The 13,681-nt window shown below is 52.6% G+C and overlaps 1 protein-coding gene and 1 long non-coding RNA gene across 15 annotated transcripts in view; one reads left to right on the top strand and one right to left on the bottom strand.

Annotated features, from left to right (window-relative positions):
- PACS2 (phosphofurin acidic cluster sorting protein 2) overlaps positions 1-13,531 on the top strand; it is a 67,698-nt gene extending 54,167 nt beyond the window's left edge. For all 14 annotated transcript variants that reach the window (XM_025153191.3, XM_025153183.3, XM_025153182.3 and 11 more), the window contains 6 exons: positions 587-629; positions 3,845-3,887; positions 4,750-4,885; positions 7,892-8,118; positions 8,708-8,821; positions 9,741-13,531. In XM_025153191.3, coding sequence (XP_025008959.1) covers positions 587-629; positions 3,845-3,887; positions 4,750-4,885; positions 7,892-8,118; positions 8,708-8,821; positions 9,741-9,859 — 682 coding nt within the window. In that variant the 3' untranslated portion in view covers positions 9,860-13,531. The remainder of the gene's footprint in view (positions 1-586; positions 630-3,844; positions 3,888-4,749; positions 4,886-7,891; positions 8,119-8,707; positions 8,822-9,740) is intronic.
- On the bottom strand, positions 6,810-9,841 carry LOC112532917. The gene is made up of 2 exons (XR_003076499.2): positions 9,704-9,841; positions 6,810-8,558 (listed from the first exon to the last, which is right to left on the bottom strand). It is a non-coding gene; the product is annotated as an uncharacterized LOC112532917 (long non-coding RNA).
- Positions 13,532-13,681: the final 150 nt, after the last annotated feature.

Raw genomic sequence — 13,681 nt, 5'->3', positions numbered from 1 at the left:
TGTGTGCCATTCTCAAGCCGGTGTCCTGATCTCCCCACTACGCTCCATTTCTTGTGCAAGCTCCCAATGGTGGGGGACGTGCATCCGTGTGAGTGTGTGCGTGTGGGTCCCTGCAGTGCTGTACCAATAACCACGTGTCACGGCTTGTAACCCCGTGGCAGGCTAACTGCTTTAGCGATGCTGGGATGTGCAAGGTATGGCACATGGCTCCAAAGGTGGGACGCGTGACGGCCGTGCGTGCAGAGCGCTTCAGGTCCCAGTAAGTAACGTGCAGTTGTTGGTGTTGTTGTGGCACAGATCCATCTCCTTGCAGCCAGGAGGCCGCGTGTCTGTACTGCCATAAAGCATGTTTCTCTGTGAAGCGGGAGGGAGGAAGAGGCCTTCCCCTCGGAGATGGGCTGTAAGCTGTGTGCTCCTCCCTGCCCGTGCAGATCTGAGCGTGCTGGCAGGGGGCCTTGAGAGGAGACATTGGACTGGCGCTTGCATACTGTCCGTCCCCGCTGCATGCTTGAATGCAACGTATAAAGTGAGTATTGTGCCTGGCGTGGAAGCGAGTTATTAACAGCTCTTTTCTCTTTGCCTTTAGCCCCGATGAGGAATCTTCGCAGAAGTTCATTCCCTTCGTTGGGGTGAGTGTATTTTGGTCCATGTCTCGTGCCACAGGGTTAAAACGCTTCCCTGGTCCCTGGGGTACAGCAGGAGCGCTGTGTGCTCTGAGGCAGAGGGTTAGCATGAGCATCTGATGGTGGGAAGCAACCGCCTCGTGTGTAAGCAAGCCTCTAAGGCCTCTCAGAAAGTGGCTGGGTGCTTCGCTTTCCTAAGCAGCCAGCTGCAGGCTTGCATGCCTGCCAGCACTGAGCAAGCACCATAGCCTAGCTGTTACCTTCTTCAGTACGGGGAAGAAAGCGTGCTGCCAAAATGCTCTGCCCCATGGCCTGTCTTTGCTTCAGACCAAAGCACCTGTTTGGCACAGAGTCTCTGCTGGGCCACGTGCAGGGGGGGATGGGGTGCATTCCTGGAAACCTCATCTCAGGTTCCTGTGCTGGGCGTTACCCTGCATGATCAGCGTGGCCAAATGTACCATTCCATTATCAGTTCTATGTATGCCTGTCACGAATGGTGTCCAGCCCTCTAAATGCTCCAACCGCTCCTGGGAAAAGGGGAGTACATCCTACTGGGCAGATCACATATCCCACTGTTAGGTTTGCTTAAGGCAGTAGCTATTTAATGTAGTTTATCACGTGAATATGCAGTTGGGATGGTAGTCCCTGACTTGTCCTTCTTGCCTTTACCCTTAAAGCGCAAGGTGTGTAGGCAGGGTGTGTTGGTGCTCCCGTTGCTGTGTTCTGTGCACCATGTGCTTTGCCTTCAATAGGTTCCCTCCCCTTCTTTGATGCTCTTCAATTCCTTAAGTTTTAGGTATTGAGTCATTATCCTGTGGCCCAAGGGGTATCCCTTGACCGTTCTTCAGCTACCACATCCTCTTCCACAGCTCTTGCCTCTCCCCTGCAGCTCCTTTCCCTTGCATGCTGGTTGCCTTGTTCTGCCTTCTCTGTGTTAAGCAGACTCGTGTGTGTTCCCCTTTGTATCCCATCAATACGTCAGAGCTAATCTGAAATCCCAAGGATTCACTTGAAATCCCAAAGAGTCGATCCACTCCTGCACTCAGCCTGACCTTGCTTTCACTCTGTCTCATTGCAGTGCAGATCCCTCTGCAGCTCCTGCGATGATGACAATATACTTTTATTTGTGGAGGGAAGGATACCTTCTGCTAAAGCAGAGGCACATCTTCTCAGTTTGCTTCCTGCTGATGGGTTTTGCTGTGGTGTTGTACATGTCCTGTGGCTGCTGGGCAAGAACTGCTGTCACAAAACAGCTGTTTCCCCACCCCAGTGACAGGAAAGGCTCAGAAGTGCTGGAAGGCTCCTGGGCCCACCTCACTGTACTGTTAGGCTCTGCAAAGCTTCTCTGGCATTGATTTAGCCCGATGCTGCTACATGCAAGCAAATGGGATTCAGAGGGTTTGTCTGGTTGCTCCTTAAATGAATGTTACCCTTACATTAGCAATGCTAAGTCTGGATTTGACTGTGTGGAAGAGAAAGTGAGATGTCTGTGGTGTGTGTAATGCTGCCAACTTCCCCCCAAATTTGCCTTGAAAATACCACTTGACTTTCCACATTGGCTGGTGGAGAGGGTCACGTCAGTGCTGCTTATTTCTGCCTCTGATGTACTCCTGACATTGGGGCTGTTGGCCAAAGAGGGAGGGAGCTGGAAATGATGGGGTTTGGGACTCCTAATGTTGCTGGGACTCTGGCTTCCAGACTGCAAAAACTGAAGGCCTGCGGCTGGTTTGGCTGTGCTGCAGAGCTGGGCTCTGAGAGGTGAGAGCAGAGCCTGGTGAAGGGCCGACTGCACGCACAGGCTGTGGTTGTGACACCGCATCGTCCTGCGTTGTGCCAACAGCCAGGTGCTGGGAGAGTTAACAGGATGCACATCCTTCCTGCAGGGAAAGGAGGCTGGCCGCATTGCTCCTGGATGGAGGCTTTGGTGGAAGGGCAGCAGTCCCAAGCCCCTTCCTGAATGAAGGGAAGGCATTTAGCCTCGTCTTCCTCCCATGTGTCTGACCTTGAGCAGCGTCAGTCAGCCAGCAGAAGGGAAAAGGCCAAAAGAGATTTCCTTTCTGGCTTGCAGATCAAGGTGGTTGCAGGCAGTTTTCTGTATTCCTTGCTCTCTCCCTAACTCTAATGCCTCGTCTCCTCTCGTTCCCAGCTCCTTAGAGTCTGTGAAACATCCTCTTGGCATTTAACACATGCGGCACAAGTGGCTGTTGACTCCAGAGCCTGATTTGTTCCTCTTCAAACAAAGGTTGGCCAGGCTGAGCTGCAGGCCCCACTAAGAGCCCTGGTTCCATCTCCCAAGCCACTCCAGTGCACACACTGCTGCATTCCACGTGGCTTTCCCAAGACTGGGCTTGACCAAAAGTGCCTCTAAGCTGCTTAAGCCTGGTGCTGAGCATACAGCCCACTCCAAGAGCTGTGCAGAATGGTTTGCTTTAATGAGTGGGTCCTGTTTGTTGTCCCCGTAGCAAAGAGACCTGCTGCCTAAAGATGTGCTCTACACAAACTTAATCGTGTTCTGCTTTCAAAATAGGCTGAAGGATGTATTTTCTCTCTCAAATGTTTTGCTGACTTGAGGACGCTCAGTGTACTGGCTGCTGGTTGTTGTATCAGCGTGCATTTGTGGCCATATTACGGTGTGATTGGGATTGTTCTGAGCTGTACATGTGATGGTTTATCTGTGCCTACAGGCTTTGCAAGGAGCTTCGTCTTATTTGCCAGATACTTCTCTTGTTTGGAGATTAGAATACTCCAATCAGAATCCGTACTTTGTTGCCTTTGTGGTTTCCTAACACAGCCCAGCTCTGGTGCAGCCTGGAAGAGGCTGTGCACGTGTGCTGGGAGCAATCCTAGCATCAGAGCAGTGCTAAAGGGATGCTTGTATTCCTCTGTCCTCTCTACCCTATTCCCACAGGTGGCACAGGCAGGCCTTATAGGTGACATGGCTTGGGGCTGACCTCGGGCTAGCCAGAGCTGTGCAGGTTCATTACAGCTCCGTAGGGTCTGTGCTTTCTTTTGCATAAGTAGGGGATATGAGCTGGTTTTACTCGTCTGGATGTGGTTGGGACCTGCCTGGCCTTTACAAGACTCCACTTTTACACTGCTTTGACTGTAGGGGTCAGTGCCATGGGTAGCTGTAGGGTTGGACTGACTCTGGGAGGTAAAGGGTTCCCAAAATCCGTAGGACTCCTGTTTCACAGTTGTCCTCTTTGGTCTTCCCTTTCTAGGTGGTGAAGGTTGGAATAGTGGAACAATCTTCTGCGACGTCAGGTAATGAGCATCTCATGTGTGTTTCTGGTGTCACACAGGTTGTGGGAGGCTGATTTCACAGGCTGGACAGACCTGTGTGTTCCTCGTACCTTGAGCTTCTCGTAAGGTGAAATTGCTTTTGTTAGCTCTTAGTTCTGTTGCATTTAAGTCAGAGTGGCTGTCTTCTCTATTTCGAGAAGCCCTTTTTCTTGCCACTTTTCAAGGAGCTTCAGGCTAGTTGAAATTCTCACACCCTCATCCAGGGAACTTCCACTCAGATATGAGCAAACACCCATTTTTCTTATGTGTATGTGATACGGATTCTCCACTATGGTTACTTGAGGTTTCCTACTCCCAAGTGGAGAGGCAGCTCCATTCCCTAAGGAATTCAATCTCAGCCATGTGCCCAACGCTGGGAACTCCAAGGCAGGCAGCAGTTTGCCAGTCCAACGACAAATTCTGGCCCAGATGTTTTAATGTGGGAGTGAAAATCTTGTTTACACGTGCTTACACCTATGGACGTGGGGTGGTGACATTTTTCACTGTAAACCTTTCTTCCTCCTTCACACACCAGTAATCAGAAGTTCTTTTCCTAATCAAAAATCAGCTGGGAACCTCAGAACAAATGCTGGGAGAGAAGATGCCAGTGGGGAGCCCAGAGCATTGTGAATGTCTCTGCCTCTTAGCCAGGCATAGGCAGTGCCACGCTGTAGGTGTGGAGCAGTCACAAGTGATGGGCTAGCTGATCTCTGGGTTGCATCTGAACAAAGCTAACACAGATGTGTACAGCAGGAGGGTGGGTAAAGATACTGAGCTATCCCAGTGTGCACGTGCTGGGCTGTGAGACAAACCCAGACAAACAGCTTGGCTTTCTCTCTGCAAGGTGACTCTGACGACGCAGCTCCCTCAAGCTCCAGTGTCCTTTCTTCCACCCCACCTTCTGTATCTCCTGCTGTGAAAGAAGCCTCCCCCACACCACCTTCCTCACCGTCTGTTACAGGCAGCTTCTCATCCTCAAGGTAAAGCATGTTTTGTCTCATACACCCCCCTTGTCTGTGTTATGACATAGCCAGGAAGGAGGAAAGTTCCGGAAGGAAAGCTCGTAGCTCTGCCTTCTTCCTTCTCAGCAAACATTTGAATATGTCACCTCTCTCGTGCACCTCTCTTGCCTCTGGTCCTTGCTGGCCCTGGAGTAGCTGAGGAGGGTAGAGGGGATCTTATACCCGATAGAAACATTTCTCAAGGACAGACACATTGAGTGAGAAGGGGCAGCTTTTGTTTCTGATGGCCTGGTAGAAACCGTGGTTCTGTGGCAACCTGTTTGGGAAGGTCTGTGTTCTCCATCTTCTGGAAATTCCACTTTGAGACTGAATTCTGCCACGTAGCCAAATAAGATACTGACCCTAGTCCCCACATACCTGTTCTGTAGCTAGCTTAATCCCTCACAGTTGTTACACAATGTTTATAAAGGACCAAGAAACTGTAAAGTCAGAGTGACTCACTGGAAAGAGCAGGCTTTGTCTCTGTGACATGGGATAGTCGTAAGGTGGCAAAATGGAAATGCAAACTGCCTGAGAGCATATCTGACTAGCAAGGAGACAGGATCTGTAGGCAGCATGAAGTTCAGCCTTAGTTGAAATGTGTAGACTTAAGGGGAGGAAACCAGTAGAAGATAGCCAGTGAAGAACTGCCCTGGTGAGGACTCATTTTGTTGCAACACAAGATGTCGGTGTAGCTATCTTGCTCTTGCTGTGCAGTTCTGGTACCCATCTCCAGAAGCACAGAATGAAGTTGCAGTTTCAGAGGAGCACAGGTAATGTGATCAAGGGGACAGAGCAGCATCTTATAAGGACAGGGCAGGAGTGCTTGGATCCTGCAGTGTGGGGGAAGAGGAGGCAGAAGTAAGATGCTCACGTTTTGCAGAATTGCAGTGGTGCTGGATGTGCTGAATGCTGAACTGTATCTTACCATACCCTGGCACACATGAAATTCCCAAGAGGTCAGTTGAAAAGGAGAAAGGAAGGGGTTTCTGCACGCTGCGGGAAGGTGCGTTGGGACCACGTTTGCCTCTGCTACTTCTGTAGCAGCAGGATCAGCAGTTCAAAGAGGGATTAAGCAAATTCATGGATAGCAGATCTGTTAATAGATACCAGAGGATGATGCAGGGATGTCCCCTCTGACATCCTTAGCCCTGTGATCGTCAGGCTGAGGAAGTCAGAGCGTGCTCTGCAATTAGAGACTGCTCTCTGTAGACAGCGTCTCCTACTGTCCCTTTCCTACTCAGCCCTGAGAGCCCCGTGGGGCCCTTTCAAGCCAGTTTTAGAAATCAGAGGTTAACGTTTCCTTTTAGCAAAAGGAACTGGAAATGTGGAAGTCCTGGATTAGCAGATGCCCAGGGAGCGGAAGGTGTTAGTGGGTTCCGCCTGCCCCAAGAGCCCACTTACCATATCCCTGCTGTTGGCCCCTGGGAGAACCCTCCCTGCCCAGAGAGTCCCAGCAGCAGCTGCTTGGTGTGCTGCTGGGACTGTGCAGGCTCTGGAGGGCAGAGCTGACATCTCCTGCAGGAGATTCACGTGGGCTTTTCAAGTGAGGAAGCGGTTTGGGAACCTGTACCCCAAGGAGCGCAGGCTGTTAAGAGGAAGTTTAGGTTCAACATTATTTCATCTGCACCGATCTGGATGTGGCAGCACAGGAGATGGAGGATGACCCAAACTTGAAAGATTGAGTTGTTGTTGTTTAGCCGAGGATAGAACTAAAGGTGGTGTCTGGGACAGGCTTTCCAACTGAGATGAGAAATGTGCTGTGAAGAATCCTTGAAACAATCTCAGTTCTGAAGCTGTACTCAGAAACCAAACCCTGCTTTTGGTGGCCCTGGGTGAACTCTGTTGCTGTCTGGCTTCAGCTGGATAACTGACAAAGGAAATGATTTTCAGAGCAGACTAATGGTGGTCCATCCTTATTTTATTGAGAGTTTCTGATTACACAAGTGATGTAGAGGAATGCTTATTTCATTCAAGAGCACCAACTAATCTCTTTTTAAGCAACTACCACTTCTCAGACCAGACCCTGTTAAATATAATTAGTCAGCAGGCTGATAGATCAGTTTTTGTTCAGTACTTGCGTGTTATTCAACACTATCTTTGTGTAGGAAGGAGTACAGGGGTTGGTTAGTGAGAGGAAGGGGCAGGCAGAGAGGACGGTGGAATTTCCCAGGTTGCTCATCTTCCCTTTTCTGGCTTCAGAAAGGCTGACAGCGTGTTTTGGTGACACGTCTGCTACCACATGATGCGCGGGAGTTTTCAATGGCACGTCATGTCCTGAAATCTGCCATTGTTTAGCAAACATCACAGGGCTTGTGAAGCATTTACCCAGCGCAGGAGTTCCCCAGCCAGCAGCAGCAGGGCTGTGGAGCAGATTGCCCCGTGCCCTAACAGGGACCTGGAGAGAGCAGGGGTGCTGTGTGACCTGGTGGAGCATTTGGACAGGAAGGAAGGAAGCTGGTGACAGGAAGAGATCAGGGACATAGGAGTTGGAAGTAATTCAGACAGAGATGGTTTTGGCAGTGCTGTGCCTGGCCAGGCTATTCACTCATCGGTGCTTGGGAGACAGCAGCCAGTAGGTGCTTACTTACAGCCTCTCATCCCCTCTTGAAGACTGGAAGTGACCCTGGGCTGCCTCAGGGGTCAGGTTTGCTAGCTGGGTCACTGCACTCCGTGTTAGGAAGTGGTTTGTCTGATCCCTTCCCCACTGCTTAACTCCACGACTGTGCAGAAGGTCAGCTCATTGCAGTGCCGTGCTGCTGAGCTGCCGCCACCCTGTAATGTGACCCGGGCTGCATCACTCAGTGATGACTTCTGGTGTGTTTGTGACTCGTGGATCTCACCAAGAAGCGTTGCTGCCTGATTTCACAAAGAGCCAAGCACTTCTCTCACCGTCTGGTCGAGAACAGCAGCCACTGAAAAACAGAGATGGGGAGAACTCTGCGGAGCATCGTGCAGAAATGAGCTTCTTCTCTTGTTTTCTAGCCAGGGCCTTGGTGCTGAGCTGATGGGCCTGCAGGTGGATTACTGGATTGCAGCTCCACCCGTGGACAGAAAGAGAGACCCGGAGAAGAAGGACCCTTCCACTACCAAAAACACACTGAAATGCACTTTCCGGTCCCTCCAGGTCAGCAGGCTACCTGCCAGCGGGGAGATCGCCACCACTCCTACCATGTCCATGACCGTCGTGACAAAAGAGAAGAACAAGAAAGGTAAGGTAGACAATGCTGACTGGTGCCAAAGGCCAGGAACGCAGTGCTGCTCTCCTCGTTCTGCAGCCCCGGGGCTGACTTGTCAGTCCTGCGTTACAGTCTGTCCCCAGATCCTAGCCTGCTGTGGGCAGGAAGTGGCTCGATGAGGTGACAGTTTGAAAGGGTGATGGTTCTTTTTGTGCTGTAAGATGTGTCTGTGCTCGCAGCTGAGCGGCTAAGATGGCATCGCTCACAGCAACAACAGTGGGGACAGAGAAAGGTCAGCTGTGGGTGACTGTGTAGAAGGCCTGGAGATGCACAGCGGTGTTCTTTGTCGCTTGTGGTGTGGTGCTGGGTGAGATGGGAGGGAGCTGGTGCCCCTGAGCACCAGGCTGAGACACTTGGGCCTGAAGCCTTCATGCACATAGGTGGCAGTGCAGAGTGCCAGCGTGGTCCAACTCCTGCCAAACAAGAATTAATTCAATTAGTACTTTGGGACACAAATATTTAAATTAAAAAAAAAAAACCAACACAACACCACCAGTGAGTCTTGGTGCATCTCTTGTGAACAGCAGAGATTCACTTGTTTGCTCGTTTCATTTTCTTCCAGTGATGTTTTTACCCAAGAAAACAAAAGACAAGGAGGTTGAGTCGAAGAGCCAGTGCATTGAAGGAATCAGCAGGTTGATTTGCACAGCGAAGCATCAGCAGAACATGCTGCGGGGTATGTACAGCTTGCATCCCCCCAGCTCTGGGGTGAGCCTCAGCTGCCAGCTGTTTTCCTTCAGGCAAAGAGCTGCCCTGTGCCCTGGGGCTGGTGTAATGGGGTCTTCCTGGGGAAGGGCTTGGATGTGGCCAGTGTGGGGTATTGCTTAATAAGTCTGGGATGTGGGAAAGTCCTCCCTCTCCTAGGAGCCTGGGTGAGGACAAAGGCTGGGCCGGGCTCCGCTTCCTCTCTCTGTCGTTCAGCGTTTCCTGTGCACATCTGGGAAGTGGTGGTGGAGAGAGAGCCACAGTAGTGCCGGGGGTCTGGCACAGAGGCCTGGCACAGCAGTGAGCTGTGCTCCCATCTGCAGGCGAACCTGGCAGTGCCTGTCAGGGGAGCTGTGTATCCAGTTTCAAAAATATCCTCGTCGCCTGTTCAGTTAATAATTCCCAGCACTGCTAAGAGCAGAGAAATCTGCTCGGGTCACCCTCCTTAGTTCTGACCCAGTCCCCATGAGACTGCTGAGCGAGGGGTGGTTGCAGAACATCACCTCTGCAGGAAAGGCAGCCGCCCTGGTGGAAAGCGTGATGTGTCCGTCTCCATAAGAGCAGAAAAAAGAAAGTGGAGTGCGTTTGGGAACGATTGGAGAGATCAGATCAGGTGAAGCTGAAATCAGCAGCGTGGGGAGCTCCGGTGTCAGCGCTGCTGGAGCAGCAGTCTGAGCTGCTCTCCCTATCGCTGCGCTTCAGCCACGTGTAGCGACGGCGGTGGGTTGGCCCAGCAGTGCAGCTCACACCCTGAGCACAGAATGTAGCCAGGCCTCCCTCTGCCGACTGCAAGGAGCTTCCTAGCAAAGCTGTTTCTGGTTGCCCACTTAACACTCGCTGTTTTCTAACTCACCCGTTTTATTGTTCTATTTTTTAACCTTCCCCTGCAGTCCTGATCGACGGGGTGGAGTGGAACGACGTCAAGTTCTTTCAGCTGGCAGCACAGTGGTCCTCTCATGTCAAGCACTTTCCCATCTGCATATTTGGACACTCCAAATCTAACTTCTAGCCACGCTCGGAGGGACCTCTGTCCGTCCCAGGGACTGCACACCAGGAGCCAGGAACTGCGTGCCAACTCCGACTCGCATCACTCTGCCCTCTCCTGCAGAATTAATTACAGATGTGCTTGGATTACTTTTGAATTACTTTTTTTCTATTAACTCTTAAGTTTACTACAAGGGAAGGAAACCCCTTTAAACAAAGGCAAAAAAAAAAAAAAACCAACAACAGTCTTAAATATAGATGTGCTGTCAACAAAGCTGTGGGGAAGTTGGCAGGAGCAGGCAACCTGCCCAAACACCTCCCACTTCGGAGCAGATAGCTGAATAACTGCACTGCTTATTAACCTGAGACCTCATTGGTGTGCGTGGGCCGGGGGGGCCGTGGATTTTTGCAGAAGATCCTGCATGTTACGATGCGTTTCGACCCCTCCCTCCGTATTTCTAGGAAAACTGATGGCCAGTCTTTCTTCCTGCTGCCAAAGGATGAGAGATCAGCGAGTCTGCAGGGCGTCCAGCTGTCCGGTTTGAAAACCAAACCGCTGGTTTGCAGTTAGAGAGGTGCAGAGAGGAGCTTGGCCTGCACTGAGTGGGGTCCGCCCTGGGGCTGGGCGGGTGGCTGCGCTCAGTGCTGCCTCAGGAAGGCTGGGCAGGAGCAGGAACTGGGGAGACACGAGGTGTAAGGAACCTCTGCTGTCCCTGGTCTGTGCCGATGACCAAACCGAGCCAGTCACCGTGTCCCTGCAGTGCTGCTGAGGGACACCACGTCAGTGGGGTCGCTGCTATTTACATACTCACACCGATTATTTACCTGTCAATAAAACCTCGTCCAGCCTCCAAGGGGAAAGGATTTTTTTTTTTAATAGCCGCAAGTTTTTTTTTTTAATGCTTTCTTAAAAAATAAAAAAAGACAAACAAATAAAAGAGGAAAAAAAAAACCAACAAGTTGCCAAAAAAAAGAATATATATAAAACCACCAAACCCAGGAAGATGAGCCGTTGCCTGTGAAGTGATCCATCGGCGTAGCGGCTGGAGCCGCAGCCAGGGGCTCTGCAAGTCCAGCTGCCTGCCCATCCATCTGTCACACTGCACCCCGGAGATAGCGTGGGCTGCTTCATCTGCTCTGCCTTTGTCCTGCCCGGACTGTGCTGCCGTCGTGCCCAGCTGAGCCACCCAGCACTTCTCATAGGGACTGTGAGGCTGTAACAGAGCTGCTGACCACCTGCAGGCTGTAGGAAGTTGTCCTCGCTGTCTGCTTTGGGATCATTCCCTGCTCAGGCATTCATTTCTCTATGGGATGCACGCTGTCCCCAGCAGGGCGTTGCAGGCTGAGCTTCGCTGTGTGGTGTGGTCCTGTGCTGCAGTGGAGGCTACAGATGGAAGAGGGCAGCGTGTGAAGCTGGGTGGGTTCTTCATCTCTGTTGAGCAGCAGGGCGCCCTGCGCCAGGGCTCTGTTTGGCCTGGCTTTTGCTTGTTGGCACATCTCGCTGCTGCCAGGATGAGGGGATGCTCTCACACGGAGGCAGTGTGGAGTAGGTTGAGGCTTGGGGAATAGGGCGTGCCTGCCGTGTGGAAGAGCACGCATCTCTGGCCTTCAGGGTAAGGGACCGAAGCTTTGGGGAGTCCACTTGGCTCCCACCCCTGTGGGCAGGCTCTGCAAGCGTTTTCAGAATGTGCTGTTGGAGGACAGGGGTGCTTTTGAACCTTTCCCAGCTTTGGCAGCTCAGAAAGGTTTGGAGAAGCCACGTGGTCCTTCTGGGACAGGTCCTGCTCTGCCCTGCTGCTGGGCTGATGGGAAGCAAGGTGAGAAAGCGCTCCCTGCTGCAGCTCAGGGCTGGGCTGCTCTGCTGGCTTTGATTTAACGAAATCCTCCCAGTGAGCAGAGGGGAGGAGGAGGCCGTGCAGGCTGTGTGTGTGCTCCCACTGCCCCTTCCCACAGCGCTGCCTCCCAGCTGCCAGCACACAGCTGGGGCAGGGCTCAGCTCGGGCTCACATCGCTGTGTCCATCTACTCCTGTGGTTTTGGTTGACCTGAGCCGATGCTGTAGGACTGCGTAGCGTTGCCTAGCAGCAGCAGCAGCGTGGGAGATGGTGTATAAGCACATCCCTTTTTTTTTCTTCTTTCTTTCTTTCTTTCTTCTTTTCAATTCTATCGAGGCTGTTGAATCAAAAAACCCCTTTAAAAGGAAATGAGTGTGAGATTTGTTCCTCGAGGCTCCCACTGCTGTGGCAGGAGCTGAGCGTTGGGCTCCATCTCTGGGCACCGCACACAGCCCAGCGGCTATGGGGCAGGCATGGGGCAGGCAGACCCACTGCAACGACCGAACTGTGCTCCTCCGTGTGTTTCAACCTACTGTAAAGAAACGGGCAGCAGCTAGTGCAGGATTGCTGGGTCCTGCCTGCCACGTGTACCTTGCCCTGCTCTACTGTGCGTGTGTGTACGTGTGAAAGCGGCACTCGTTGCGTTTCATGTTGGTTTGTGTTTTGGTGTAGCTTTGCACGCCCGAATTCACCGGGTAACGGTATGGGGGAGATGGTGACACTGCTGGGAGAAGGGCTCCCACCTCGCTCGGAGGCAAGGGCTCGCTGTGGCACTGACCTACTTTTATAGTGCTGGTGAGCAGATGAGCTGACGGAAGGTTTTGTGGCGTCGTGTCTCGCCTCGTGCTTGCCGGTCCTTTGGTTTGGGTTTCTGGAGACAAAGACTCGTCATCCCCAGCCCTGGGGATGGTCACCTGCCGCCTGTCCTGCTGCACACGTGGGGTCCTGGGTGGCTTTTCAGCTCCGCACCGCAGCTGCCATCCACTGAAACTGTTATTGCTTCCATCTCAGCAGTAGCTGCAGGGTCCTTAATTACCCATGAGCTCGGGGACGGCCACCGTCTCCTCGGCTGGGCTTTGCCGCGTTACTGGCACGTGCTCGTGGCTTAGCCAGGCACAGCTGGAGGTTTGCTGGGGCTGGAGGAGATGCACTGTCAGCCAACACCCGCTGGCCTGTGCTCACCTGGCGCTGCAGCAGAGGCCCTGTGAGTTTCCACAGCGGCAGTGGGAAGCAGCTCACACAGGAAGGCTCCCCCTGGTCCTTTCTCCCCAGCAACAGGCAGGAGGGAGCAGGGCAGAGCCGGGACGTGGGGCACTGCTCGCTGTGGCTCAAAGCTTGAAGGGAAGATCCTGTTGAGAGGGGCCGAGCTGACGGCTGCTGCTGGACGTGCAGGGGTGGTGGTCCCGCTGCAGCGCCGGGTACAGCCCCGATCAGCAGGTTTCCATAGGAAGAGCGCTGCTTTGCAGCACAGCAGTCACCTGCTCGGCGTTGCGGGGCATTGCCTGCCCAGCTGCATGCCACGGTGGTGGGGAAGCACTGTGCTGGCGTGGATAGTCTGTGCTGTGCTGTGCTGTGCTGTGAGCCCTGTCCGGGCCGCAGCACGCGAGGGGACGTTACCACTTTGTAGATCCCTGAGTTGTCCATCTGTTTCACTGTCGTATTGTTTGGGCTCTCAGTTGTTTCTTTAATTTTTTAATGAAGATTAAATGTAAATAGCCATATTTTGGGTTGGTTTTGTTTTTTTGGTTGTTTTTTTTTTCTTTTTCTTTTTTTTTTTTTTTTGAACAAACCGCAACGTGCTCGACCTCGTCAACTATTTTATGGTACTAATGCAACACTAATAAAACTGGACATGAAAGCACAGACCCGGCCCCGGAGTCGTCTGTCAGCTCTTCGGCACCGCGTCGTCTCCTGCAGGAAGAGCTGCAGGGCGCCACGGCCAGCACGGGGGGTACAGGGCTGGGAGCGGGGCGGGAAGCGGGCCCGGCTGGGGCAGAGCGGGGCCGGGCGGAG

Source organism: Gallus gallus, chromosome 8 (assembly GCF_016699485.2).
Source record: "Gallus gallus isolate bGalGal1 chromosome 8, bGalGal1.mat.broiler.GRCg7b, whole genome shotgun sequence".
In the NCBI taxonomy this organism is placed as follows: Eukaryota; Metazoa; Chordata; class Aves; order Galliformes; family Phasianidae; genus Gallus; species Gallus gallus.
The sequence above is the reverse complement of the archived record's forward strand: the minus strand, read 5'-3'. Positions and strand labels throughout refer to the sequence as shown.